The sequence below is a fragment of the Mauremys reevesii genome, linkage group 13 (genome assembly GCF_016161935.1).
Source record: "Mauremys reevesii isolate NIE-2019 linkage group 13, ASM1616193v1, whole genome shotgun sequence".
NCBI lineage: Eukaryota > Metazoa > Chordata > Testudines > Geoemydidae > Mauremys > Mauremys reevesii.
This window is the reverse complement of record NC_052635.1, coordinates 26,440,307-26,453,707: the sequence shown is the minus strand read 5'-3', so window position 1 is coordinate 26,453,707 and position 13,401 is coordinate 26,440,307. Positions and strand designations below refer to the sequence as shown.

Genomic DNA, 13,401 nt, shown 5'->3' with positions numbered 1-13,401 from the left:
TTTGCAACAAGAAAAGGAATACCAAATGCATGTGTGATGGTATGCCCAATCTCTGAGCACCAATTACTGTGACTGCATACACAAAATGGGTAATTGTGTATGCAAATATGACAAATTAACCATGTATATGCCCAGCTGCTAGGTTTCCATGTGAAGCCATGGTAATTGTATGTGCAGATTAAACATACAATTGTACTTTAATGTCACATGTCTACATCTGGAAAGTCTGTGCCAGGATGAGTAGTGGCCAAAACAACAAAGGTAAAGTTGTAGAATAAGTTGAAGTTTGTGTTCTTTCACCCCTCCTTTTCTGTTGTGACTTAGCTTGTCACCTGTGATGATCAACATTTCATGTTTGTCAAGATGCAGTACAGTACTTTGTGTTGCAGTACATTGTGCCATATCTTGTGGCATAACCTATGATAAGAAGCTCTTTGCTTCCCCAGCGTTGTCCAGTGGGGAAAACCCCATGCCCTATGCTATACGTGTTTGCCATAACATATTTCCTTGTGATACAATGTATCAAAATCTTCTGAAGCCTGTCATAGAGAATTTGTAATAGGAAATCCTTAACAATTATCCATGGTTAATTAGTGACAGAGAACATTAATGAGTAACCATCTACCCACCATCCTTTTGTGCTACCTGAATCCATAAACAATTTAGAGTTTCATGAGACTTGATTATTCAGTGCTTTGTTTATTGAGACATGTAGATATCGAAAAGATTCACAATATTTACTCATCTCATTCTGTTTCATATAATATTTAGCTTTTATAAAATGCTTTTCATCCAAAGATCTCAAAGTACTTTACAGAGATAGGTAAGTATCTTCATCCACATTTTTCAGATGGGGAAATTGAGTCACAGAAAGATGAATTGAGTTGTCCAAGGGGACACAGCAAGTCAGCAGCAGAACTGGGAACAGAGCCCAAATCTCCTGACCCCAAATCCAGCATGCTATCCAGTGGGCCATGCTGTTTCTCAGGAAAAACTTGGGAAAAGAAGCAAGTAACTCAGTATAAGTGATGGCCCTGAAATACTGTGTACATTTCAAATAAAGAAGATTTCATATAAGTCTAATTATGGTTTTTTTTTCTTCTTCTCCCCTTTTGGACATTTTCTTCATCTGACTGCCCATCAATGTTTAGAAGAAATGCATATTCCTACTCCTATTACTTGTAAGTACCTAGCTGGAGATGACTTTTCTTGAGCATGCTCATTATAGTGGTACTGGGGTGGGGGAGAGTGTTTATGTGGTTTTCTCCTTTATCAGTTGGGTTGTTTTTTTTACCATTTCACTGATCTTTGTTCTTCAGACAGCCTGCATTTTTATTTCTTCATTTTCATACTATTTTTTTCATTGTTTCACGCATTGTACCTACACACGTCTCTTCAGAACAAGTAAGTGTGGGCACAGAAATGTCAGTTTACAATTGCAACGCTCCAAATGCAGGTGTGCAAGTGGAGAAGACCTACATTGCCTCTGTCGTTTTGATAGTTCAGCCCTCTCTATCCAGATTCTTGGAAATTCACATCTAAGAACTGTTGGTTGGAATTGCTTTGTCTTGAGGACAAACTACTTAAAATATAATCAATTTCCAAGGGGGCCTCCCCTTGTCTTTGTTTACATTTCCGATTTAGGGTATCAGGGTCAGACTTTAAACCAGCAAATATTCCAATCTTAGGCCAGACATGTAACATGCTGGGTTTCAATCTAGATCATTTGATGTTTACATGGTTCAGATTTTTAATCCAAGCCTGCTGCTTAGCCCCAGCGACTTCAGTGCACATTGAAGTCAGTTGTTAATGCAAGTGAAAATGGTTCATGAACAGCTGCCACACATCCAGGGAATGCCTGTGTGGCAGTTATTGGGTATGTCAAAGGAGTCTCACTTGCACAAACTATTTGCCTTCTTTGACATCAGTGAGAGTTAGTCTCTTTGATACATGAGCTGAATTTGACCCTCAGGGGCTAGATTCTGCTCTCGGATATTTAGGTGTAAATCCAGAGTAACGAAATAGACTCTAGAGCTAATTGAGATGCACACAGGTGTAACTGAGAATAGAATTTGATCCAATGCATTAAGAATTATGGGCATAAATTAAAGTGGGATGGGGGCTGCTTTATCTTACAACTTCCAGCTAGTTTTAGTCCTTGCTACAGCCCCTCCTCTTCACCAGGTAAGTTACTCACTTAGCATACCTTTAGAATGTCAGAAAAGCACACGTTGCACTATTTTGCTGCTTTCACCTATTTATACCCAATTTATGATCAACAGACACCACTGCCTATGAATTTGGCCCGTGGCCTTCAATGAAAGCTGTACCCTCTTACTCCAGACTACATATGACAGAAATTTGCCCATTTCATAAACTGAGTTTTACATATTCAGAAATCATGTCAGGGGTGTGTTCAGAAACAGGAGAAGTATCAAGCACAGCTGCTGGAACAGCCCCTTGGGCCCATGGTAGCTGGCACATTTTAGAGCAACCTCAAGGTTGCCCTAACTTGCAGCAAGGGCAGAAACAGGCATCAGGAAACTGCAAAGGTAGCTTAGTCCCTGCCTCTCCATCCTCAATTTTCAGCTCCACCAAACAGAGCTTGATGACATCTGAGGATTAAACCTCACATATTAATGTATGAGTGACAGTGTGGCACACAGGAGGTGGTGAGAGAAGTTAGGCTTCTCTCATCCACAACTCAAATCTGAGAACAGTAGGAATGGCTTGAAGCATCATAGACTATCAAGTCAGCATAGACTGCTATGTATTAGGCTCCCTTTTGGGGGCTTCAAATCCCCTGAATTTCACTTTTGGTTCAAAATGAAACTTGGCCAAAACAAGCTGGTCTTGTTGTTAGTCACCATTGTTATTTGAACAGTGCAAAGGGCATGGAGGATACTTTATAGAAAAAGGCGACTCTTTCTGTACCTTAAGGCTCATACAGTTTTTACCTGGTTTCAGATTTCAAGTTAAAGCCACGTGAAAGGGTGAGTTTTGCATGGATACCAAATAGGATCATAAATCAACCAGGGTTTGCGCAGTACTGAGCCCAGCCTCTTACAAATCACAACACATGTTTTGACAAATTTAGTATGAATTTCATATCTGGATCCCAAGCTGACCAAGTTTCACCTGTTTGGGGGTTTCATTGACAATATTCTGTTTCAGCTCTCGTGGAGTTGTGTGGGTTCCAAATAATGGTCCCACTACTGGATAACCCTAAACTCACTTCCCTGGATATAGAAGCTGTTGTACTGATAGCTCCTTCCAGACTCCAGTAAACCAGAGTTAAGCCCTGGGGATCATCTTTCTTCCTGTAAAATGCTGTGGAATATCTTGGTGCCACAAATATGCACATTTCTCATGGAAATCCATAGCTCCTTTTTAAAGTGAATACAATTGTTATGGTACATTTTAATTTTTCTTTTTGACAAATTATCCAAAAGCATGAAAGCAAGTCTTTGGAGGAATAGCTATGGGCTCCAGGTGGACAAAGACTGCCTGAAAGGACTGCACTTCATTTGACTGACTATTTTACCTCTTGGACAGCTTACAAAGAAAATAGTTTAGAGAAAACAAACAAACAACAATATTGTTTTTAAATAAAACTGGTTCCTATTCAAGACCTTGTGTGCCAAGTTTTAACCCTGAAGCAAATTTGAATTGGATGAGTTATCACTCCTGAAAAACAGATTTTCAAATAAATCTGCTGACAGATCCTTAAATTCAACTGCATTGACTGGGTTTCTGAAAAATACATTATTTGTGGTTTCTTTTTCTCGAATTCACCTTTGTGCTTCTTGGAATAATTCTTTTCTTTTTCTTTTAAATCATTGTTTTAACCCTTCCTCAGCTACTTGCCTGAAGTTTCTGTTCACTAAGGCCCTGAATCCACAGCCCACCTCATGCTGGGTAGTACTTCCTCACCAGTGTAGTCTCACAGAAGTCACCGAAGAACTGATGCTTACTGTGAACTTTTGCAGAATTGGGCCATAAGTGTTGCAATAGCTATTAAAGGCCAGTCTCTGGCCTTGGATTCTAACAGATCTTACTGCAGTCAACAGCTAAAGAACCTGATTCTGCAAGGTGGCCAAATACCTTCAATTCCCATTGAAGCCAATGATAGTTGAAGGTACTCATTCCTTTGCAGGAGGAGCTTTGCATGTCATGGAATAGGGTCCTAGTGAGCTGGGGGGAAAGAGTAACAGTAAGGAGAATCAGAAATGACACATTCTTTCTTTATGCATCTGAACATTATTACTCCTTATCTGTTGAGTGCTGACTCTGTGTTAAACTGGGCAGTTTATCGTAAACTGGGATTTTTGTATGGCAACACCTCATTGAAAGACCAGACAGAACAAGTTGAGTGGGATACTCTATTGTTCTAAAGGGGAGGCCACCTGAACTAGTGATTAAACAGAGGTCTCAAAGCAGGAGACCTGGGTCTGTTCCACATTCTGCTACTTTCGGTGATCTTGGAAGAATCACTTATTTTTTCTGTATCTCAATTTTCCCTTCTGTCAAATAGTTAGTTATTGCAGATGCTTTGAGATCAATGGATATATTGTGCTCCATGACTGGAAAATAGTAATATTAGGGGAAGGGAAAGATAAAGGGTTGTGAACTCCTGCCTTCTTGATGATTGAATCACTGAATACATCATTGCTACCCACATGATCCATGCAATATTTCAAAGGCGTTACTCTAGATTTATATCAATATACATTAGAAGAATTTGTCTCAAGGTTCTTATAGCATTGCTAGCTCTGTCACACTGCAGATATGTAGTGGGTTTTTTTTTGGTCTTGTTAAATATATAATGTATTGTTGTGCTGTTTGTTTTGAATATATACCACCTGAGGGGTGCCATGTGGCTTAGTTAACATTGCAATAGAAGCCCTACATTTTTCATTTCTTTACTTTCTACCGTTTTAGTTAAACAGTCTTAATATTGCATTAATGTAGGTTTTGTATTTGAAACCAGGCACCTGCTTTAATCATTTATTCATCATACAGTAGTTTTCACTGCATGAACTTTTATAAAGGTTTTATTTATACCCAAACTAGTGAAAAGAATAAAGGTGTTGATTTTGTTGTGTCTTCTTTCCAGTGACTGTGTGTAGTGTGTTACCTAGGTAAGAGCCGCAGGGTGAAAGTTGATTGGCAGTGATGACATATGTGATGGGAAGTATTTCTTGTGATAGGTGGATGCAGGTGATAATATCACCCAGAGCTTGGCTACACTTGAGAGTTACAGCGCTGGTGGTGGCTTTACAGCGCTGTAACTTACTCCCCGTCCACACTGGCAAGGCACTTACAGCGCTGTATCTCCCTGGCTACAACGCTGCATGTACTCCACCTCGACAAGAGGAATAAAGAGAACAGTGCTGCTGTTGCAGCACTGGGGTGCCAGTGTAAACAGTGATTAATCTTACTAGGCTGTAACTGACCTCTGGAACCTTCCCATAATGCTTTTAAGTAAAGATAACACTCTTTGTTTTGTTATGCCTCTGTTTGTTTTGTTGTGAACTCAGGGCTCCTGGAGCTGCTTATCTAAAAAACAAACACAGCTACTGTTTGCAGTGAATGAGCAGAGGCAGGCAGGGGGATCCCTTTGGAATGTCCACAGCTGGTGTTTGCTTGAGGAGAGAAGCAGCATGGCGGGTGGGAGGAGGGGGGGGTCCGTTTCAGAGCAGCTACTTATCTGGTCTGTGAGGAAAAAACAAAGAAGGCTATTTGCATTTAGTGAATGAGAGAGGGGTGGGGGAAGGGGTCGGAACTTGCAAGGCAGGGAGCTGACACAGTGTCAGCTCCAAAAATCCACACTCTCTGTCTCCCCCACGCTCCCTGTCACACTCCACCCCACCCCGCTCTTTTGAAAAGCATGTTGCAGCTACTTGAATGCTGGGATAGCTGCCCATAATGCACCACTCCCAACACCACTGCAAATGCTGCAAATGTGGCCACACTGCAGCGCTGGTAGCTGTCAGTGTGGCCACACTGCAGCGCTTTCCCTACACAGCTGTACGACGACAGCTTTAACTCCCAGCGCTGTACATTTGCAAGTGTAGCCAACCCCCCAGATAGTGTACTATGTTGTTTTCTACAGTTGATGAGAAACTCAGCAGCAGATAAGTAGCTTTCGTTTACTCCTGATCCAGAAAAAGTGCCAAGCACCTTCTGCTCGGGGCTGAGCACTTTAAACTCCCATTGTAATTGGATATGTAGGGTTACAGTTGCAGTAATTGAGCTAGGAGTGGTTTTTATGTTTTTTTTATTTCGAGTAGTGATTCCACTGAAGGTGTTAGGATACATTTTTACCAACAATTTTGAAAATAACAGTGTTTATGTGCAGAATTTATTTCCATCTTCTGTGGGGCGTTTGAAAAGAATTAAAACAGCAACTGCATTTTTGCATGTACTTGTCTATAACACATGCTCACACACACACTTATCTCCATGGATGCAGGGATCTACCTGCATAGGCCAAACTGCAGGAACAGAGTCTTCACAGAGTAAACTTATTTCCCTTTAGTTTCAGGAAAACCAGGGTCATGATTATGCCATCCTAATAAGGGTAAATAAAATGTTTTCCTAGTCAACAGGTGCCCTGTTTTATTTATTGCATGTTTGTGGGATGTTGGTTTTACACCAGCATTTTGTTCTTTCCAATATTGCTCATGCACTTGACTGTTTTATAAAGTGGATGCTGTTCTGTTTGTAAATACTTTCAGGGAGCCCAGTGACTAATAAAGTCACTAGGAAATTTGGCCAAGAATCTGATGCAGCATTTGCAAATGACTAGTGATTGTCTTTTTTAAAAAGAGCTAAACCCTGAGATCCTTCTGCTTTGGGCTCCATTCTGCCACCCTTCCTCATGTAGAGTAGTTGAGTAACAGTTTATTGTATGAGTAAGGGAGGCAGAATTGGGCCTTCAGTTTTTATTCAGTCTTTACTCAGGCAAATTCCCAGTAGTATTATTTCACATTTATATTGTGGTAGCACCTAAAGCCAACATTGGGGTTGAGGCCCACTGTGGTAGGCACTACACGGTATGGACACTGTGCAAACACATAATAATGACAGTCCCTACTCTGGAGAACTTATGAACAAGTGGGAGTTTTGCCTGAGTAAGGACTAAATGAGCTTTGAGTAATGTAGGTCCCCCAAAAGTGAGTAACTGAAGAATACTGCATATACAAGAACAACTTCTATGTATGCTCCAGGGCAAGTATTATCTCTATTCTGTGTTTGTGCAGCAGCTTATACAATAAAGTCCTAGACTCGATTTAGGCCCTGGGTCAATACCATAATATTATTTTTTTTGTAAATATTTATAATTTAATAACTGCATTTGTTTAACTACTGCAATAAATGATGTGTGTCTCGCTTACAGTGTACGGCGCACAAATATCTAAGTTTAATTCACATTATGTGACCTTTTGATGTGTTGTCTATTAGATATTGGGACTTTTAAATTTCTAATCTCCAATTTTTTACATGTAGGCATTTGGGAGGTAATTTATTTTTTAGAAGGTGTGTTGTTTTTTTTCTGGTGGCGAGAGGGTTGAGTGTCCTGGATTTGTGTGCACAGATCGAGTAGTTAGATGTTGAGTGCAAATCATGTAAACTAGGCTTCTATCTACATGTACAAATGCTGTTCTTGTATGAAGACTCCACCTTTAAGGTGCATAAATAATCCTCCATGCAAAATTGCAGCAAAAACTTAGAGGAGGGTTTGAGGCTTGTGGTAGGTGGTGGCCCCTTGAGACCACAGTTTGTGTTGCTTCCCTTCTCTGGTTCTTGCAGAGTCCTACCACTGCTCAGGGTATATCTGAGTCTCTCCAAACAAAACAAAAATCTTTCTCCTTCCTCGAGGTCAGGGAGGATCAAAGGAAAAAGAAGGCGCTCAGACTCCTGGGCATTCTCTTGGTCACCCCTTTGGGGCCTGTCTTATCTGTAGGGCTTTTAGTGTCCCGATCAGGGTTGGAGTCCATCTTTAGAACTCCACACCCCCTTTTTTGTAACTTCCATTCTGTGCCTGGTTTGGCAGTCTCTGGGACAGCAGAGTCCATGACTGACTCTCTCTTCACTGATCCCACCTTGCAACTAGTTGTCTTGGAAGAACAACTGTCTTTGCCTGGTTGCTACCCCTTCCTCTGGCAGGCTCTCTTTTTTTAAGCTTCTTCCCTCCAGGCAGAGCAAGCCCTGCAGTTGTGTCTGGTGTGTGTTAGCTAAGACCAGAAGAGCTTGTTAGCTTCCTCCTTAATAAGGCGAGGGCATGCCTCCTCACAAAGCTCTGCAAAACTGGAATTTGATCCCACAAACACTGATCACTGGGCATGGTGCTTGACTTCAGTGGGGTTACTTATGGTAATAAGCAGAGTATACCCCTACTTCCATGATCTGGCTTTTAAGCTGGAAATCCTGTGACAAAAATTGTCCTGTAGTATTTCAGCATTTGCACTTCTAATCCCCACCAGAAGCTCAGAACAATGGGAAAACCAAACTAACCCCATTTTTCAAATCTCAAAGTTCAGTTTCAGTCTGGATCAAGACTAACAGGGAAGTTCTCGGTTTACTGTGACCAGTTGGACTGTCCCCACTGTCCATCCATTTTGTTCAGGGCAGATAATTTCATTCTGCCTGGTAGGTCCACCTTTGAGCACTATTCCTGTCTCACCTCCCCGTCATGTACAGTGCCCACACATATGCTTTGCCCCATATTTTTTTAAACAACTCCTCTCTCCTGAACCTTAAAGAGCAGCCTGATAAACTGCCTTTGTGAATTCTTGTTTTCTTCTTGGCACCTTTCCCTTGCACTTAAAAGTAAAGCAGCCATTAATTCCTTCTTATTGACACTTTGACATTTCAATCACTTCATCACATGTTGATTGTATCAGTCTTTTCCTCCAATTATCTGTCCAGTTATTTTTTTCCCCTTTTTCAACTGCATAATGCATGAGACAAAAAGCTTCTTCTCAATGCCTAGTGACAGACTGTGCAGTTTGATGCTGGTTACACATTCTCGACAGCCCGCAGTCCACCCATGATTGACACTAATGTGCTGATAGCATTTCATCTGGATGTTCCAGCGATTCTGTGGATGGGAAGCTGGTCAGTGAGGAGAGCAGGCGCTTTGTCACTGATAGGACCTGTCAGTGATTCAGGGAGATCATTTCAAGAGCTCTGTATTTAGAATCAGAGCATTTTCAGATAAACACTTTTACCGTTGCAAAGACATCTCGACATATTGGCAGATAAGCCACTACCCAGCTGTTGGTTAAGTTACATCCCTCACACTTTAGCTTGTGCTAAAATCATTTGATGTTTTGTAATTCTTTTATTAATTGATTTTGGAGGAAAAAAACACTCAAAAGGATCTTGAGAATTTGGAGAACTGAGCTATAGACAACAAAATGAAATTCAACAGAGACAAATGTAAGGTGCTACACTTTGGGAAGGAAAACCAAATGAACAAATACAGAATGGGGGATAACTGGCTTGGCGGCAGCACTGCTGAGAAGGATCTCGGAGTTGTGGTGGATTACATCCTCCACATGAGTCAACAATGCAATGCTGTCGGGGGGAAAAATGCAATTTTGTGTTGCATTAATAGAGGCATAGCGTGTAAGTCACGGGAGGCTCTGGGTAGTCCTCAGCCAGAGTACTGTGTCCAATTTTGGTCACCAATGTATAAAAAGGATGTAGAAGAATGGAAAGGATCCAGAGGTGAGTGACAAAGATTATCAGAGGGATGGAATGCCAGCCATATGAGTAAAGGCTGAAGAACTGGGTATGTTTGGTTTGGAAAAGAGGAGATGAATGGAGGACATGGCAGCAGTCCTCAAATACTTGAAAGCCTGCCATAAAAATGGAAAAAAATTGTTTTCTCTTGCCACAGAGAGCAGGACAAGAGGCAATGAGTTCAAGCTACAGCAGAGCAGATTTAGATTAAATCTCAGGAAAAACTTCCCAACTGTAAGAACAGTGGGACAATAGAACAAATTGCATCGGGAAGTCATGGAAGCTCTTTCACTGGAAGTTTTCAAAAAGAGGCTGGGTAGCCATCTGTCTTGGCTGGTTTAGACACAACAGATCCTGCATCTTGGCAGAGGGTTAGACTAGATGACTCTTGCAGGCCCCTATATGATTCTATTGTTCTAATTGCGATGATAGTGAGGACTGACTAGGTCTATTCCTGAGCTGCTATTCTGTCCAGACACACCAACCAAGGAAGAAGGGAAGGTGGTAGCAAGAAGCTCCTCGAAAGCTTAGCTCCAAAATCCTCAAAAGAGAACATCTCTCCCTCCTTACCCTCTCTTCATTTGCTCTGTGAATTTTTGTGCTCTTGATGGGTGGGGGAGGGAGCACCTATGACCTCCTTGTACGAGCAATACACCACAATTACTAAGGAATTCTTGCCCTTGTTGACTCATCATTTTAAGCTGTCAGATTTTGTGCAACTTCCCCACCACGGTTCTCCCAATACACTTGTATCCTAATTTGCCACATCTTTAGCTAAACCACCTCTGTGCTTCCTACGAGGAGAGGTTGCCATTTGCTTGTTCTGCTTCTGTGACTTGAGCTACGTTGGGATCATTAAATATATGTCATCCTTTCCTTTTAACTGCTCAAGCCAGTGTTTAAGGGCCCTCTGTGTCTCCTGCACGACAGTGTAGAAGTGCTTTACATAGGGCTTCCGTCAGTGTTCCTTTGGGACTCTGGTTTCCATTGTGCACAGGCCGTTCAGAAACACTATTGTTCATTCACTGAAAAGGAAAATGAGTTTGCCAGTTCCAACTCTTTGTAGCTTATTGGCCTGTCTCAAAAGACATCTAGCAGTGGGACTTCTAGGCAATTTTTGCCAGGAATAATTTAATCTGGAATTAATAAGGAATTCTTGCCCTTATTGACTCACCATTTTTAAGCTTCAATAATGGGAATCGGTAATGGTTCGCCCCAGCAGTCCAGAGTGCTTGTTATTAAAGACTTATGTATTTGGGATTAGTGTTTCCCACTGAGAAATCATAGTTCCTGTTGCCAAACAACTCACATAGCCACGCACTATTATTAGCAAATCCAAAGGATTAACATAACTCCACCTCAGGGTTAATAAATCATAAGGTTAATGTTGCTGCAGACAGGGTACAGCAGAATATAGGGTAACATGGTATACCAAAACAGAGGGTTCACATGCCCACATACTACAGTTAGTAAATCCAGCTGTGTGTTAGCATTGCCATATATCACAATAGGCACAGCTTTTAATTTCATTCATTGTCAAGATATGAGCTTCCTCATAACAGAGCACTGTAATACTATTTATCAAGTTACTGTAGAGTGTAAGTGAGAGACACTAAACTGGGAGGAGTGGTTGATACGCTGGAGGGTAGGGATAGGATACAGAGGGACCTAGACAAATTAGAGGATTGGGCCAAAAGAAATATGATGAGGTTCAACAAGGACAAGTGCAGAGTCCTGCACTTAGGACGGAAGAATCCCATGCACTGCTACAGACTAGGGACCGAATGGCTAAGCAGCAGTTCTGCAGAAAAGGACCTAGGGGTTACGGTGGACAAAAAGCTGAACATGAGTCAACAGTGTGCCCTTGTTGCCAAGAAGGCTAATGGCATTTTGGGTTGTATAAGTAGGGGCATTTCCAGCAGATCGAGGGATGTGATCATGCCCCTCTACTCAGCACTGGTGAGGCCTCATTTGGAGTACTGTGTCCAGTTTTGGGCCCCACACTACAAGAAGGATGTGGATAAATTGGAGAGAGTCCAGCGGAGGGCAACAAAAATGATTAGGGGGCTGGAGCACATGACTTATGAGGAGAGGCTGAGGGAACTGGGATTGTTTAGTCTGCAGAAGAGAAGAATGAGGGGGGATTTGATAGCTGCTTTCAACTACCTGAAAGGGGGTTCCAAAGAGGATGGATCTAGACTGTTCTCAGTGGTAGAAGATGACAGAACAAGGAGTAATGGTCTCAAGTTGCAGAGGGGGAGGTTTAGGTTGGACATTAGGAAAAACTTTTTCACTAGTAGGGTGGTGAAGAACTGGAATGGGTTACCTAGGGAGGTAGTGGAATCTCCTTCCTTAGAGGTTTTTAAGGTCAGGCTTGACAAAGCCCTGGCTGGGATGATTTAGTTGGGTTTGGTCCTGCTTTGAGCAGGGAGTTGGACTAGATGACCTCCTGAGGTCCCTTCCAACCCTGAGATTCTATGATTCTATAACTTTATTGAAAGAGTTTGATAGAGCTCGGAAGATAGGCTACCTGGGCTGTTCTGGTTCTGCCACTGGCTTGTTGAATGATGTTGGGCAAGTCACGCAACCTCTGTGCCTCAGTTTCTCACTTCTGTAAAATGAAGCTCTATACATCACACAGGTGCTGTGAGGCCTTATTGCGGTAAATGCTTTGCCACTGTGCAGATGACCAACCGGGCATATCATTAAAGTTTGAACCCAGGACCTCTAAATGTAAAAGGCTTATTCTCTACTGCCTAAGCTAAAGGAGCAAGTATTCGCTTGTAGCCATAGTAGAAAAGTCTTTGACGTGCTCCAACCACTGGAGGAAGACAGACACAGTTTTCCCTTGTGCAACATAAGAACGTACTAAATTGCATTATTCGATGATTGAGCAAAAGTGGAACAAATGATTATGTGATGTACACATTTAAAGAATGAAAAATATATTTCTGTCTGGCGGAGAGGGAGCGATGCTCTTTGTCTAAAACTAGACCTCAACTGGGGGAAAAATCTGTAAATTAAACCCCCACATCTTGATTATTTTATTGTACTGAAAGAGTTACAGGGGTCAAATTGAAGTTTTTCACTACAACCCACATTGCCAATGGTTGGTTGTTTTGATTGTACGCCAGGTGAATAATTACAAAAAATCCAAGGCACTGGCAGGAATTTCACAATCCAAAATGTATTCAAAAGTTTGCATTGACCATGACAGATGTCATGAGGGTTATAGTTTCACACAGATCTAAGTTTAGTGTCACTCCTATCCTCTCCCTGCACATGAGTTTATTAACTGGCTACACAGCATAGACTCATGGGAGAGTCTTGAGCATTTGTGATCCCTTAGTGCAGTAAATGCCACTCAGATTTTATTCCCTGTGAAGTAAACACAGCTAATTGAAACATGTAGCAGAAGATATGGTTCTAAGAGTCAACTGAATGTTTAGTTAGTCACAAAGAGGGGGCAGGGGAGAGAAATTAGTCAGGCACCTTTTTACCATAAGGAAATCAGTTTAGTGTAGAAAAACCTCTTCACATAATAATTTAGTTGTTAGGATTTCTTCTGTAGGGGAAAAAAGAACACTAAAGCCCCTACTTATGGTAATCTTTCTTTCTCTCTTTTATTTTGTTTTATTTGCTTATCTA

The 13,401-nt window shown here is 41.6% G+C and overlaps 1 protein-coding gene across 5 annotated transcripts in view; it reads left to right on the top strand.

Annotated features, from left to right (window-relative positions):
• PTPRT (protein tyrosine phosphatase receptor type T) overlaps positions 1-13,401 on the top strand; it is a 698,170-nt gene that overhangs the window by 606,571 nt on the left and 78,198 nt on the right. For all 5 annotated transcript variants that reach the window (XM_039498533.1, XM_039498528.1, XM_039498531.1 and 2 more), the window contains one exon: positions 1,152-1,181. In XM_039498533.1, the coding sequence (XP_039354467.1) occupies positions 1,152-1,181 (30 nt within the window). The remainder of the gene's footprint in view (positions 1-1,151; positions 1,182-13,401) is intronic.